The sequence below is a fragment of the Chanos chanos genome, chromosome 8 (genome assembly GCF_902362185.1).
Source record: "Chanos chanos chromosome 8, fChaCha1.1, whole genome shotgun sequence".
In the NCBI taxonomy this organism is placed as follows: Eukaryota; Metazoa; Chordata; class Actinopteri; order Gonorynchiformes; family Chanidae; genus Chanos; species Chanos chanos.
In genome coordinates, this window is record NC_044502.1 from 24487522 (window position 1) to 24503555 (window position 16034).

General features: G+C 43.4%; 1 protein-coding gene across 1 annotated transcript in view; it reads left to right on the top strand.

Annotated features, from left to right (window-relative positions):
* Window positions 1–16034, top strand: part of cadm1a (cell adhesion molecule 1a) — a 230488-nt gene that overhangs the window by 175994 nt on the left and 38460 nt on the right. Inside the window, exons 6-8 of the mRNA XM_030783002.1 lie at window positions 3486–3644; window positions 7508–7604; window positions 14200–14372. Coding sequence (XP_030638862.1) covers window positions 3486–3644; window positions 7508–7604; window positions 14200–14372 — 429 coding nt within the window. The remainder of the gene's footprint in view (window positions 1–3485; window positions 3645–7507; window positions 7605–14199; window positions 14373–16034) is intronic.

The following is a 16034-nucleotide window of genomic DNA, read 5'->3' on the forward strand; positions in this document are numbered from 1 at the left end:
TTGACAGGTATAAATGTAATGGACAGGTATAAATGTAATGGACAGGTATAAATGTAATTGACAGGTATAAATGTAATGGACAAGTATAAATGTAATGGACAGGTATAAATGTAATGGACAGGTATAAGTGTAATGGACAGGTATAAATGTAATGGACAGGTATAAATGTAATTGACAGGTATAAGTGTACTGGACAGGTATAAATGTAATGGACAGGTATAAATGTAATGGACAGGTATAAGTGTAATGGACAGGTATAAATGTAATGGACAGGTATAAATGTAATGGACAGGTATAAATGTAATGGACAGGTAGAAGTGTAATGGACAGGTATAAATGTAATGGACAGGTATAAATGTAATGGACAGGTATAAGTGCAATGGACAGGTATAAATGTAATGGACAGGTATAAGTGCAATGGACAGGTATAAATGTAATGGACAGGTATAAATGTAATGGACAGGTATAAGTGTAATGGACAGGTATAAGTGTAATTGACAGGTATAAATGTAATGGACTGGTATAAATGTAATGGACAGGTATAAGTGTAATGGACAGGTATAAGTGTAATGGACAGGTATAAATGTAATGGACAGGTATAAATGTAATGGACAGGTATAAATGTAATTGACAGGTATAAATGTAATCGACAGGTATAAATGTAATTGACAGGTATAAATGTAATGGACAGGTATAAATGTAATGGACAGGTATAAGTGTAATGGACAGGTATAAATGTAATTGACAGGTATAAATGTAATGGACAGGTAGAAGTGTAATGGACAGGTAGAAGTGTAATGGACAGGTATAAATGTAATGGACAGGTATAAGTGTAATGGACAGGCAGAGACTAAACATGCTGCTCTCACCCAGAGAAAGCATGAGAAGACTAGGGGAGCGTGGGCCACATCAGAAATGAGAGAGTGATTGAAAGGACGGACAAAAAAAGAGGGATTTCCACCATCTTAGCACATGGCTGACCTTAACATTGACTGGAGATTGCTTTTAGACTGGCTTCACCTTAGGGGATTTTGTTTTCAATTAAACATCCTGGTCATTTGGCTGTAATTACCTTTAGGATAATCAGGCCTTTTAAATATCATTTAAAGGGTAGACCCGTACTCACCTGTGGAAGACAAACCAATCCATGTCCTGCTCTCCTTTAATGGAGAGGAAGTGTCACTCAGCAGGGACCACCTCCTGCATGATCACACCATCTCTACTCTTTTATCCACTGTGTTTTATGCCTACTCCTCATCTTTCTCTTTGTGTTTTCCCCTCTTCATCCATCTGCATATATCATGTGAGAGAGAGCATGTCACATCAGAAAAAAATCCATCCTTAGTGTTGGTAGCTGGGTTAGTGCAGTGGTCATGAAGAGCGTGAATCTGACGGCTGCACAGAAAATGAAGTTTGAGAAGAGATGAGCTTGAAAAACAGTTTTAGTGTTTTGAGGCTAAATGTGCTAGAGCATTGTGTTATCTTGAGATAGTCAGAACATTTTGTATTTTTTCTTATTTTTTTCTGCTTTTCGAAAACATTCATGCAGCAATGAAGCTGGAAAGTGCTGGCAGCTGACCCGTGACAATCTGATGTGATTGGGGTATTGTGGGGAAAATGGATGCTTTAATAGATAAACACATTTTGTGGTGGGCATCATGCAGAGAGCATCGTTTGATCACCCCTGGAGGTATCACTCTCTGCACAGAGAGCAAACTCTCTGCTCCAGCCTCTCTCTCTCTCTCTCTCTCTCTCTCTCTCTCTCTCTCTCTCTCTCTCTCTTTCTCTCTCTCTCTCTCTCACTCTCTCTCTCTCTCTCTCTCTCTCTCTCACTCTCTCTCTCTCACTCTCTCTCTCTCTCTCTCTCTCTCTCTCACTCTCTCTCTCTCTCTCTCTGCTCTGCTCTGCTCTGAAAGGAAATGGGAGCAAACATGCGTTAAGACCACCAAAGGTATCAGCAATATCAGCAGTTTCTGCCATATTTACGATTAAATAATGTTCTTCTAATTAAGTTTTAAATTATCATTCACTAAACGTGACTGTGTTGACCTCTGTGGACTGATCCTTCTTTCTGAAAATTTTATGGAGTTAATCAAATCTCTCTGTGGCTGGAGCAGACAGTAAGACCAGAAGCGTAGTTCAATCTGCCAAGCGCTGCAGATCCACTTCAGTTCACTATAAACCCTCTCACATTAATGACTCACCGCAAGATAATAGGATGCCAGGAGAAGGTCAGTGAGCTCTGATCTCATTTGGCTTAATCACTCCAGTGTTTGCAGGGTTAGGTCCTGGGTTCGACAGAATGATATCAATGACTTGAAGAAAGACTGAATGACTGGGAAGGGTGAGGGTGGGGTTAACCTTACTCTCTGTGATAGGATACAGAAAGCAGAAATCATGTGAAAGACCATAGTGAAGGCTTTATTATACTGTTTGCTGAGCAGAGATTCAGGCTGTAAGGCTAATTTCAGTTTCATTCATTAGATGCAATTCTCTGTCTTGATGCATTTTTAAAACAATCCTCTACATAAGCCTTTTAACAGGTTGACACAGTGTGTGTGCCAAAGGTAGCACATCTTCATTTCTTACAGTCTGCTGTAAGGAGTCATCATTTTGCAGCTGTGGGGTGTGTGTGTGTGTGTGTGTGTGTGTGCGCATGCATGTCTTTCACTGATACTGTCCCTCTGCCATTCTATCCCTCTCCATCCATCTCTCTCTCTATCTCTCTCTCTTTCTCTCTCCCTCTCCCTCTCCCTCTCTCCCCCTTGCTCTCCTTTTTCTCTGTCTTTTCTATTATGCATCCCATAGAAACCTCCTACTCTTTATGTCACTCTACAAGGACACTGCTGTAATTGTTGCTCATAGCTCCTTACTCTAGCTGTGTCATTGTTTACGGCACTTTGCCTGTGAGTCAGTGCTTATGTGTGTGTTATGTATGGGGGCTGGGGGTGTCTGTAGATCAGACCCTGGTACTCTAGCTGTTTATCTCTCACTCCATAAAACACAAACAAACCTTCTCAGCTGGTGAGACTCCTCACACAAAACAACCTCAGACCTCAGCCGAGACAACAGGCAATTTTCAGCTTCTTCAGCCCCACTGACCACTCTGGAGGACAAGCTGCTCCTCCAAACTGGCTCAAGGGCATGCTGGGTATTTTTGTTTTTTTCTCTCACACACATGGATGTGTTCACAGGGAGCATGTAGCATTAATATGCAAATCGCCTTGAGAAGCCCCGTGACATCTGTCCTCTCCTTCGTCTGCACATTTGTTGCATGTTGTAGCAGTTAAAGTTATACACAGGTATCAGTGGGTATTCAGTGTCAGGGGTCACATCCATACACTTCCTGTCATACTCTGGAACGGAGCTTTAGTCCTGAGACAAGCTCGTGGTCCCTGTAGGATGAAGATGGATTCTTAGAGTGATTTCTGGTGAAGGAATAAGGGCTGTATTTCTGAACACTGGATTGTGCCTCTGTCTTGCAGGCCAGTCTAAAGTGGAGGCCACATACGACAGGATGTTTACGGTGACGAGCTCTCTGCGATTCACCGTGACCAGGGAAGACGACGGCATGCCCGTGGTGTGTATAGTGGAACATCCTGCCGTGAAGGATTTCCAGGCGCAGAAATACCTGGAAGTACAATGTGAGTAGGCAGCTGCTGTTTCCAGGATGAAAACAAAAAACACAACTCTTCGTTTGTTTTTCTCTGTCTTTTACACCAAAGCAAATGTGAGTTTCTTTTAATCTGTTTTCTCTACACTGGACATTTGGTTTGACAGGAACTGTTTGTATTTGTTTTGAAAGCCTTTGTTTTTTTTTTTTTTTGTTTTTTTTGTTTTTTTTTTTATGTGTCTTTTGTGGATGCTTCATTAAGTATTCATTCAGGAAGAAACACAGTCTGGGGGAAAAAAAAGGACCTACTTCTCGGTTAATTGTGTTGTTTTCTTGTTTTGAAGTCAATGCAGTCTGTCCTTTGTGTCTTGAGAGCAGATAGTGAGTGTTCTGGCCTCCTCCCACTCTGAGATTAAAACTTAAGCTCCTGTCTCCTCCACCACCTCCACCTCACACAGCGCCCCAGCTACAACACCAACCTGACCTGTGCCACTGCTGTCTGCCTCTGATGCTGCTCTTGATGTAATTGGCAGAACTTAGGGGGAAAAAAAGAAGAGTTTTTTTCAGAGTCAGCTCTGCCCACCGCATTGTTTTACGCTTTAAAGAAAGAAGCTGGAAACTTGCTGACCAGTGTGCACTAATGCTTACGGCTTTAGGCATTTTTAAAAGAAGTAAATATCCAAGTAACATGAATCAGTTTTGGAAATTTGACACTGGATAAATCAAAATAGCTCAAGACCCCATTTTCAACTCAAATGCTGCTATGCTTTTCTCACAATTTGCAGCACTAGTTGTGTTTAGCTTTATTTCTTTGTTTGTATCTGGAAAAGTAGGTTTTTCCTGACCTTTCAGAGTAGAACAAGTCACCTGTAACCTAATAACATTTGAGCAGTCTGTGCTGAGAGCAGGTTTGAAATCAAAAGTGCGTTAAGCGGACAACCGTGTTCTGGAGCAGACCCGTCATGGAGCAGGGGCCTGTTTCTGGCATGTTTTGCCTGGTGATACAGTCACTCAGCATCATTGATTTGGGGGTCTGGCAGAGTTCAATCTGCAGTAGAAAAACCATGGTAGAAAAGCAGTGTGAATATGAGGCCAGTGTTTAAAGTTTGCCAGAGCAGAGAGCTTTGGCACAGTGTGTCATCACAGTTCCCCAGGAGGCCAAGTGCTTTGGAGCTGCAGCCGGTAATTCAAAAAGTTTAAGGACAGAACAAAATAAATAAATAAATCGTTCAAGTTAGACTGAATAATGTTTTTTTTTTTTCCTTGTCACACTCTACCTCTCAAACTCCGTCTGTGTAGAGCAAAGCCAAAAAAAGGAATGAAACTCTGTCTGTGTAGAGAAAAGCCAAAAAGAGAGGACAAAACCAAACTTGGACCTATGCTAAGTTTGTTTGTCTGAGCTTCAGAAGTTGAGGACCTGTAAGATGACACCACCCCCATCTCCCACATTCCCCCCCGGTTGTCTGTCCCTTGGGGAGGGTTTTGCCTGCTGGACAGACTGTGATTTGGACAGATGGACAGGAGACAAAAGACTTTTTTTTCCTTCTTTGATTTCATAGGTCAGACGAGAAGCTGTCATGTGGGCAGAGTGTTGATGCGTTTAGTGTTGTGTAAACACAGCATTTAAAACTCTGCTCTTTGACATAACCTGCTGAAGGCTGTCAGAAGGAGAGAGCTTTTCTTCTCCTCCATCCACAGGGCATCACTGGGATCTACACAGCAAACTCTACTCTCAGGCTCCAGTGTGTTCAGCTGCAGTCTCAGATCTGTAAATCTGTAGGGTGGATATATTTATGCAGTCGTAGGCTGTATGTGTGAAATGGACACAGTGAACACAGTGAAATTACTGAAATTCTGAAAAGAGAGTAATTAGTTCACTGCTCTGATCTGTTAGGATCTGGTCTACTCATGGTCCAGAAGCGTGGTTAAAGGGACAATTCATGGTCCAAAAGAAGCGTGGTTAAACAGACGATTCATGGTCCAGAAGAAGCGTGGTTAAACAGACGATTCATGGTCCAGAGGAAGCGTGGTGAAACAGACAACTGGTCTATTGATAACAGTATTACTGCTGGACATTAGATTACCATGTTTACGTGCTGGAAGATAAAACCAGACCATTATCTTACCTTACACTAATCTTACACTACACTCTAACATCAGAAAACAAGTGCATTTCCTCATTTATACAGAGAGACACAATTTCAGCTCACAGCATTGAATCTGTGTCATTCCTGTTGTGCATTGGCATTTATGAAACATTGAGACACAAACTCAAACTTTAAGGATGTTTGTGGCATTTCTACTTCTGCTCCACCACAGGAGGAGTGGCTGTCACACTGACAGTTCTCTGAAAGACTGCTATGTCTGGACACTGGCTGGGGGGTTTTCAGGCCAAATTTGTTTCAGTGAGAAATGTTTTTTCAGCACATCTTTCAAAATTTGCATCACGAAGATTGTCTCTCAGCATCAGGATGAAGATAATGATGGCGAAGATGTTGGAATAGGAGGCTGGTGGACTCTGTTGAACATTTGAAGAAGATCTGTAAGGGTGCCATTTGACTGGACTCACATGCCAGTGATTCTCATGGTGATCTCTGCCCAGCTGTGTTTTTATTCTCTGGGTTTTTGTAAACTGCTGTTGGCATGATCTTTTTTTTGCCTAATGAAAGGCCAGTGATGCTGTTCTAGTTTATCCATTATCCATCTCTCCCTCTCCCTCTCCCTCTCCCTCTCCCTCTCCCTCTCTCTCTCTCTCTCTTTCTCCCCTTCTCCCTCTCTCTGCTCTCATTAGCTGTGGCTGTAACTTAGAGAATGAGCAGGTCTAGTCTTCCTACAGTGAGCAGTAACTGTTAGACAGATCAGAGGAGGCTTATTAGTGTTTGCTTAGCATAAGACATTTTTAAAGGAGGTGACAGCAGTCAGTGAGCCACACATCATCTCCTGCTCTCCTCACACCTTTATGAAGTCCTTCATTAAGCCATTTGCCCTTACCCTTCACTGTGTCACCGGACTGCTTAGATGGACTGCCAGAAAGAGAAATCAGGGGTTTTTTAACATTAGAGTTTGTTTTGACAGAGCCTGTATGAAGAGTCATGCCATTTTTATTTTTTTTTTATCATAAAGGTCGACACAGACCAGTGATGACGGGCCTTTTATTGGTCCCTTACCTATAATGGTTGATTCATATTCATTAATCATTTTTGTACAAAATACAGAGCCCTGGATATCTGTGTGAATGTTTCTGTGTCACACACTGCCAAGAGTGTCTTTCTTCCCCCTGCATGCACCCTATGCAGCACGGAGAGTAATCCCCACAGAACCGAAAAAGCAGTAAGCTTTAAGAACGAGGGAGAGAGAGGAGGAGGGGGGGTGTGAATTTCATGCTGAAAAAGCATAGCTGATACAGGCACAAAAAGCTGTCTGCTACACTTCTGCCCATCACTAGAGAACAGGGAAGCCACAGAAGAACGTGCTTTTAACAGGCGAGAAGGAAAGGTCAAGACTGGCGGAGCATAAAGGTCAGTGCTGAGGCAGGCGGGCACACAGACAGTTGACAAACTCAGACTGGAAGTTTAAACTGACACACAGAGTCCTGTTTCACCAAAAGCATTCACATTATCAACCAATAGCCCAGATACATGACAGAGTCAAACGCACACAAAGGTGAATGAATGTACTCAGTTTTTATTTTTTCCCTCTCTTGTCTTTGCTTTAGTAGAAAGGGGAGAAACAAAAAAGAAGGTGGAGAGAGATCAGAAACAAAAACAGCAGAAACAGAGAAACAGTGGGATTAAAACGAAAAACAGGAAAAAAAGGGCGGGGGAGCTGTTTACGGTTGGAGTGAATCTTGAGACAGGAGGTGCTGAGGTCATTTTGACTCGTTCTCGCCCACAGATAAACCAGAGGTGAAGATTGTGGTGGAATTCCCTGCAGGCCTGACCAGAGAGGGTGAGAACCTGGAGCTGACCTGCAAAGCCAAAGGCAAACCAGAGTGAGAATTCTTCTCTTTTTTCTTTCTCCTCCACTCTCAATCACCAGGCCCACAGTAACCTTCACTGGATTGATACAATATACCACTGAAGGAATCCCCTTTCAGAGAGACTGTTAAAACAGCTGACTCCATGGCTCAGTGGAATGAGGGACATTTAGTTGTGCGGTACTCAGTGCAGCGGAGGTTGTATTCACTGCACAAGTGACCAGAATAATCCCATTATTCCCACTGTGTTTTACTTAGTCTCCCAATCATAACCCAGTAACTACCAAACACCACCTGTCAAGTATCAGCATTAATGAAGATGATAATAATAATAATAGTAATAATAATAATGATACATTTTATTTATAGAGCGCTTTTCAGGATACTCAGGAGACACTTTACATGCATAAAAAATAAATATAAGAAACAATACAAAAAAAAAAAAAAAACATATAACACACAACATTAATCACACATTAAAAGTAGTTCTGAGTAGGTGAGTATTGAGAAGTGATTTGAACGTGGACAGATTGGCGCAGTCTCAGATGCGTTTGGGGAGGGAGTTCTAGAGGGAGGGGGCAGCAATGGAGAAAGCTCTGTTGCCCCAGGTCTGGTGCTTGGTCCTGTATGGTGTAGATAGGAGTTTGGCATCGGAGGAGCGGAGGCTGTGATTCACTGCTATAGTGTGAGCGGAAACCACATTGACATATTTCACAGATGTCATTGGAGGTGGGCTTTGAGTTGAGAGGCGACAACCCGTTCCAGTATTTTTGACAGAAAGGGGAGATTGGAGATGGGCCAGAAAGTGCCTGTGAAATTGAAGCATTGTAACAGTTCCAGGAATTCTATGGCAAATTTACAGTCAGTGTCATCAATGCACATATTAAAATCACCCAGGAGGAGAACAGAAGCTGAGATGGCACAGAGCTGGGCCAGGAGATCAGAGAGATCAGAGAGAAAGGAGAGATTTGGCTTGGGGGCACGGTAAATAACGACAGTGACTAGAGGAGCGGGACCAGAGAGTTTGAAGGCAAGGTGTTCAAAGGATTGAGCGGCAGGAATCGAAATGGTAGTTATTGTAATGTCTTCCCTGAAAACAGCAGCAACACCACCTCCCCATCCCTCAAAATGACGTTTATCAATGTATGTGAATCCTGTGGGTGTGGTCTGGTTTAATGAGAAATAGTCCAGGGGTTTATGCCAGGTTTCGGTAAGACAGAGGAAATCTAGATTACTGTCAGTTATAAATCCATTCAAAATAAGGCTTTTTTGTTGAGTGAACGAATGTTGAGCAAAGCCATTTTCAGGTGGCATTGCTTTGTAGTTGGTTGTGAGGACTGATGAAAGGGATGAAGATTGGCTGGAAGATTGTTTGTTGTGGTGACGTAATGAGGAAGTTGTGCGACAGGGCCATGGGGATGGAATGGACAAATATTGTAACGAACAGCAAGCATACAATTTTCAGCACATAACAAGTCGGTCAAATGATTTTTTGTCCTTCATTTTAACCACAGCCCACCACAAGTACAACTCAATTAACTGTGAAAATAAAGAGCAGCGAAACCAAGTTAGAAATACAACTATACAGGAGTGGGTGTGGATGAACTTGCCTTGATGTTCTGGTATTTGATGAATTGCTGTCACACTTGTGTGGCAAAGGTCCTCAAAATCCACATTCCGCATTACTGTGTCTCCATAACATAACCCTGTAAGTACCTAACACCTGCTGTCAAATATCAGGATTCCTCTGTCTCCATAACATAACCCAGTAACTACCTAACACATCTTGTCAAATATGAGAGTTCAGGAGCCCTTATGAAGAAAACAGGAGGGAATATAAGAGAGTAATATCAATATGAAATCAACACTCACCTACACTACCCTACCCTCTCTCACTTTCTCCCTCTCACTTCTCCCCTAACTCAAATCCTGCAGGTAGTCAGGCATCACTCGTATTCATTTAATAAAGATGAAAATACAATCAATACAGTGAGCAGAAAATTGGAAGTCATTTTCATTAAAGCTCAGAGTGTGTCTGGGCTCATTACTGTCAGATATTCTTGGCGTTGGCATCTACACCCCCCCCCCCCCCCCCCCCCCCAATTTGTATTCTGTCTTGCATCTCAGGTTCTCTCTCACTCTCTCTTTCTCTTTCTCTCTCACCCCCCCCCCTCTCCTGTGTGTCTTCCCCTTGCCTCTCAATAAACATGTTTTTTCTAGGTCATTTCCCTCAGTTCTGCGGTATCTGTATGCTGTGCTGTGTGGATATTTAACCTCTAGTTCGGATTCATGCTCCTTAGATAGCTGCTCTACGTGGAATTGAGTCTGTGCTAGCCATCAGATCTTGTTTTTCCTCCTCAAACATTGATCATCAACTGTTACCAAGCTCAAACCAATCTTATTATTTTCAAGCCCAGATTCCTCTCTTTCTCTCTCTCTTCTTTCTTTCTTTCTTTCTTTCTTTTACACCACTTCCAAGTGTTTTCCGTTGGTTTGAAACAAGTTTAAACAACAGCACAGCAACAACAGTACACTAAAAAACAAAAGCCAGCGAGCCCCACTCCCCTGGAGACTGATGGGAAATAACTGTACTGCAGCCATGCCACGGAAAGCAGTGAGAGCATAACAGAGTTTAGACTTCTTTTGTTTTCTCTCCCCACAGAGGCCTCCTGACACTCACTTGCTCTTTCTGCTTCTTATTGTGGAAGGAGAATATACGCCCTGTTTAGGTATTTAGGGGACAAAAGAGATGCTGTTTGCTTGGGTTAATGTCAGGGACAGAATGAAGGATGCAGTGTGTGTGTGGGGAGGGGAGGGGTGTATGAGCTGTAGAATAGTATGTAGACTTTTGGCTTGCCCAGGTGGAGATCTGGCTGTTAGCCCTAGTCACATAGCAGAGCTTTAGTGTGTGGGGGGTTCATTGGTGTGTTTGTGGCTGTGTGTGTTTATTGGTCTGTCTGTGGCTATGTGTGTTTATTGGTCTGTCTGTGGCTATGTCTGTTTATTGGTCTGTATGTGTCTGTGTGTGTGTTCATTGGTCTGTATGTGTCTGTGTGTGTGTTCATTGGTCTGTATGTGGCTATGTGTTCACTGGTCTGTTTTTGGCTGTGTGTGTGTTCATCGGTCTGTTTGTATCTGTGGCTATGACAGTTTATTCTGTTTGTGTCTGTGTGTGTGTTTATTGGTGTGTTTGTGTGTGTGGCTGTGACTGTTCATTGGTCTGTTTGTGGCTGTGTGTATATTGGTCTGTTTCTGGCTGTGTGTGCGTTCATTGGTCAGGGGTGTATTCCAGAAAGCGGGTTTAATGAGAACTCAGGGTAAGTTAATGTAGAGTAAGTAGTAAACCTCCTAATAGAAGAGCCCTATTGCTTCATTCTCCTAGCAAAACAAAGTCATATGGCTCCTCTATTAGGAGGTTTACTACTTGCTCTGAGTTAACTAATTCTGAATTTTCTCTAAACCTGGGACTTGTACTACAAAGTGAGGTAAAGGTAATTTCTGGTTAACTCAAAGTAAGTAGTAAAGCACCTAATAGAAGAGCCCAATGGCTTTGTTTTCCTAGGAGAATGAAGCCATAGGGCTCTTCTGTTAGGGTGTTTACTGCTTACTCTGAGTTAACTAACTCTGAGTTACCACTAAACCCACTTTCTGGAACACCCCCCACCCCCCAACCCCGTTTGTGACTGTGTGTGTTCATTGGTCTGTTTGTGTCTGTGACTGTGAATGTTTGTTGGTCTGTTAGTGTCTGTATGCTTGTTTATTGGTCTATTTTTTGTCTGTGTGTGTGTTCATTGGTCTGCTTGTGTCTGTGTCTGTGTTCATTGGTCTGTTTGTATCTGTGTGTGTGTGTGTTTATTGGTCTGTTTACAATTTACAATTTACAATTTGTTATTTGGCAGACGCTTTTAGCCAAAGCGACTTACAGTCAGTTCATCAATCGGATTTCTAATACCTCATGAGCAGAGATCACAATAAGACTGAGCGTCAATTTACCCCTTCGTATTGCACCCCTGGAATACTTTCACAAACACAGATACAAGACAAGGTTTTTTTTGTTGTTGTTGTTGTAAGGAAAGGGAGGTTAGGAAGTGGGGGACAGGTGGGTTCTAAAGAGGTGGATTTTCAGTTTCCTGCGGAAGATGGTAAGAGATTCCGCAGTCCAAACTGCATGAGGGAGGTCGTTCCACCACCGCGGGGCAATGGCGGAGAAGAGGCGTGGCCGGGAGGAGGGGCTGCCGGGTTCCCGAAGTGAGGGGGCCGTCAGTTGACCAGAGGTCATAGAGCGGAGGGTCCTAGTAGGGGTATATGGAGTTATAAGGGACTGAAGGTATGATGGGGTGGAGCCTCTTGTGGCTTGGTAGGCCAGCACCAGTGTCTTGAACTGGATGCGGGCAGCTACCGGAAGCCAGTGGAGCGCAGTAAGCAGTGGAGTGACATGAGAGTGCTTAGGGAGGTTTGTGTCTGTATGTGTGTGTTTTTATTGGTCTGTTTGTGTCTGAATGTGTGTTCATTGGTCTGTTTGTGTCTGTGTGAGTGTTTATTGGTCTGTTTGTGTCTGTGTGTGTGTTCATTGGTCTGTTTGTGTCTGTCAGTGTGTTTATTGGTCTGTTTCTGTCTGTGTGTGTGTTGTAGGTACAATAGCAATCCTAACACGGGAGCACCAAAAGATGTAGGTGTGATAAGATTAATAAATCAGTCTCATAAAAATCAGTCTCATAAAGTTATCAACCATTAATTTGGGTGTTCAATATTTTATAATTAAACAACTAAGATTAATGGAATAATCTGGCTGTAACACTGTGCTACAGTCTTGCAGTACGTATGTATTACAATTGCACTACTAAGTCCATAACACTCATGAACAACCAGGTTGATGAAGGCAATTGGGAGTACTTTGATGGCAGAGGTTGGCATTCAGTGAATATTGCGGCAGAAACAGACAGGACAACAGTTTGTTCCAAAGATACTATTTATTAACATAATCAATACTACTTGGCAAACTAATACTGATATGGTACAATCAATAATCCGCAGCAAATAGAATGATCATAGCACACATGGTAATATGATGGTAATGAGGCTATGTACAAGTATTCAGTGCAAGACTGAGTGTAAGAGCAGAGATGCGTGCGTGTGTGTGTGAGAGAGAAAGAGAGAGCGTGCGTGTATGTGGGCGTGTGTTGCACTGAAAAGAGAAGGAGTAGCGAGGGAGAGAGGCTGTGCACAGGCACACAGAAGAGAGAAGGAGGAGCGAGGGAGAGAGGCAAGAGGTATGCGTGGTATGAGAATGTAGTGCGCAAGCGTCTGTGCTAGGCACCACCGAGAATGGGCAACAAGTGTTCATGGGCAACAAGAAGGGCGTGCGAGGGAGAGAAACAAAAGGATCTCTAATTTGAGCACTAGTCCCAACTAGGCCTTTAACCCCACAAACTCTACCCAACCCCTAACCAGCGCTGTAATCCCAATGCGGAGGCGCATAATCAGACAAAGGGAGTTAGAGCGAGGGAAAGAATGCATGCAAGATCTATCCTTCGTAAGTCGTAACCAAACGAAAACAACAAGTGGCCAAAAACCGAATTGTGTACATTTAAATCACAAAAGAATCCAAACAACAATACTTTCTTCACGTTAACTACATACAACATCAAGACTAAAGCGTGCCCAGATGCCAGCTTAATTTGAATCGCTCTTGCGTGGCGACTGAAGATGCGTCTTTGTTGGCCTGATGAGCAGCGCGATGCGCAGGTCCAGAAGTTCTTTTCCTTGTCACTTGAAGATCTTCGGGGCTCCATCGTTCGTCCGATGATCTTGAAGGGTTCTTGATTTAGTCCGTCGACGTTTTAAGAAATAAAAAGGGATCTGGTCGCCTTTTCTTCCATCGAATACTGTGTGCATTACAGTGTAATTAGCCGGTTGAAGTTAAAGTCACAACTGAGAGAAAAAACATTAAAACTTTGGCCGTACAAATATCTCGCTGCGCTGTTTCTTTGTTCTTTTCTTCGGCAGAGAAACGGTGTCTCTTTATCCAGATAGGATCACTCGCCAGAGAGATCTAATGCCAGGGAGTAACGGTGTCTCTTTATGCAGGCAGGAACACCCGCTTGAAACATCCGCTGCTAGCGAGAGTTGGAGAGAGTTCGAATTGGAGAGAGAGAAAGTTTGGATTTTTCCACGGGTTTATAGCGAAAATTGTGTCATCAGTGTATCTGGTATGTGGCTTCATTGCTGTCTCCAATACCGTTACACTGAAAACTGAGACGATGGGTTCAGATTACCCATGAGGTCAAGCAGGGAATTGCGGGTAGTATGGTCTACGGGCCCGGCGACCCCTACAGTGTTTATTGGTCTGTTTGTGTCTATGTGAGTGTTTTTTGGTCTGTTTGTGTCTGTGTGAGTGTTTATTGGTCTGTTTGTGTCTGTGTGAGTGTTTATTGGTCTGTTTGTGTCTGTGTGAGCGTTTATTGGTCTGTTTGTGTCTCTGTGAGTGTTTATTGGTCTGTTTGTGTCTGTGTGAGTGTTTTTTGGTCTGTTTGTGTCTGTGTGAGTGTTTATTGGTCTGTTTGTGTCTGTGTGTATGTTTACAGTTCTGTTTGTGTGTGTGTTTCTGCAGGCCTCAGCAAGTGAACTGGGTGAAGGTGGACGATGATGTGCCTGCTCATGCTGTCATCGCTGGCACTGATCTGTATATCGAAAATCTCAACAAGTCCTACAACGGCACGTACCGCTGCGTCGCCTCCAATTCTGTAGGCGAGTCGTATGATGACTACATCCTCTACGTTTATGGTAGGTCCCCTCTCTCTCTCTCTCTCTCTCTCTCTCTCTCTCTCTCTCTCTCTCTTTCTTTCTTTCTTTCTCTCTCAGCCACACTGGTGAATACATTGATCTCAATGACATTTTCCTTCTTTTTATCACTCCATCCCAGGCTAATCTAACTGTTTTCCGCCATGAATGCGTCTCTTCTCTGATATCATGCCTCTCTGCTGAACCCTCACAGAAATAGCAAGACTTTTTTTTAAGTCTGTGGAAATAAACTGGATGTGTTTGGAAATGAAGGTTTAGGCATTGACTATGGAGGGTTCGGTGAAGAGATAAGACAGCATTTTCAGTCATCATCAAAATTCACTGCAGAGGTCATGAGTAACAGGTTTGTGAGATTGCAGTATTCATAGGCACGCTACTTAGCGTAAACTCTGTGTGTGTGTGTGTGTGTGTGTGTGTGTGTGCTCGTGTGTGGTTGTGTATGTGAGTGTTTGGTTGTATATTTTGTGTGTGTGTGTGTGTGTGTGTGTGTGTGTATGCGCTTGTGTGTGTGGTTGAACATGTGTGAGTGGGTGGGTGAGTAAGTGTGTGTACAAAGTTGTTTGTAGATGATGCGACTCTATTGTTGGCGACTAGCCACAAATTTTGGCTTGGTTGACTCATGTTGCATGTTGAGAGAATTTAGCCTGGTTCAGTGTCATTCCCTGTCAGCCAACACTGCTATCATGGCAACAAGCTTTTCACACGTTCTCTCCCAGGAGAGTTTGGCAGGTAGAACACTCATCAGAAAACAAGAGAAGAAACCACAGGGGCCATGCTTCAGCCACAAAGCCCCAGAAACACAAAGCCTCCCAGCCATACACACAACTTCTCACACACACACAGCAACTCACACACACATGACTTCTCCAACACACAGGCCCATCACACACACACTACCTCTCTCTCTCACACACACACACAGCAACTCAAACACAAACAACTTCTCCAAGACACAGGATCATCACACACACACACACACACACACACACACACACACACACACACACACACACACACACACCACCTCTCTCTCTCTCTCTCACACACACACACACACACACACACACACTACCTCTCTCTCTCACACACACACACAGCAACTCAAACACAAACGACTTCTCCAAGACACAGGATCATCACACACACACACACACCACCTCTCTCTCTCTCTCTCACACACACACACACACACTACCTCTCTCTCTCACACACACACACAGCAACTCAAACACAAACAACTTCTCCAAGACACAGGATCATCACACACACACACACCACCTCTCTCTCTCTCACACACACACACACACACACAGCCCCCCGGTCCTGACTAGGCCTTTCAACTGCTTGCTACCTCCTCCAGAAAGATCCAGAGAATTCAGCAAGTGAACACTCAGCAAGAACGGCACAAACACTGCAGACAAAACTGGACCTGCACACAGTCACAGAATATGACCACGACTGAGTCTTTAGACAGTTTAGCATGTTCTACCGAGAAGACAAACCCTCATTACCCTCATCACCATCATTACTTTCATCATCTTTATCATCATTACCCTGACTCACATTATCTTCATCATCATCTTTATCATCTTCATCAACCTGGCTCTCATCTTCATCATCTTTATCATCTTCATCACCCCTCCA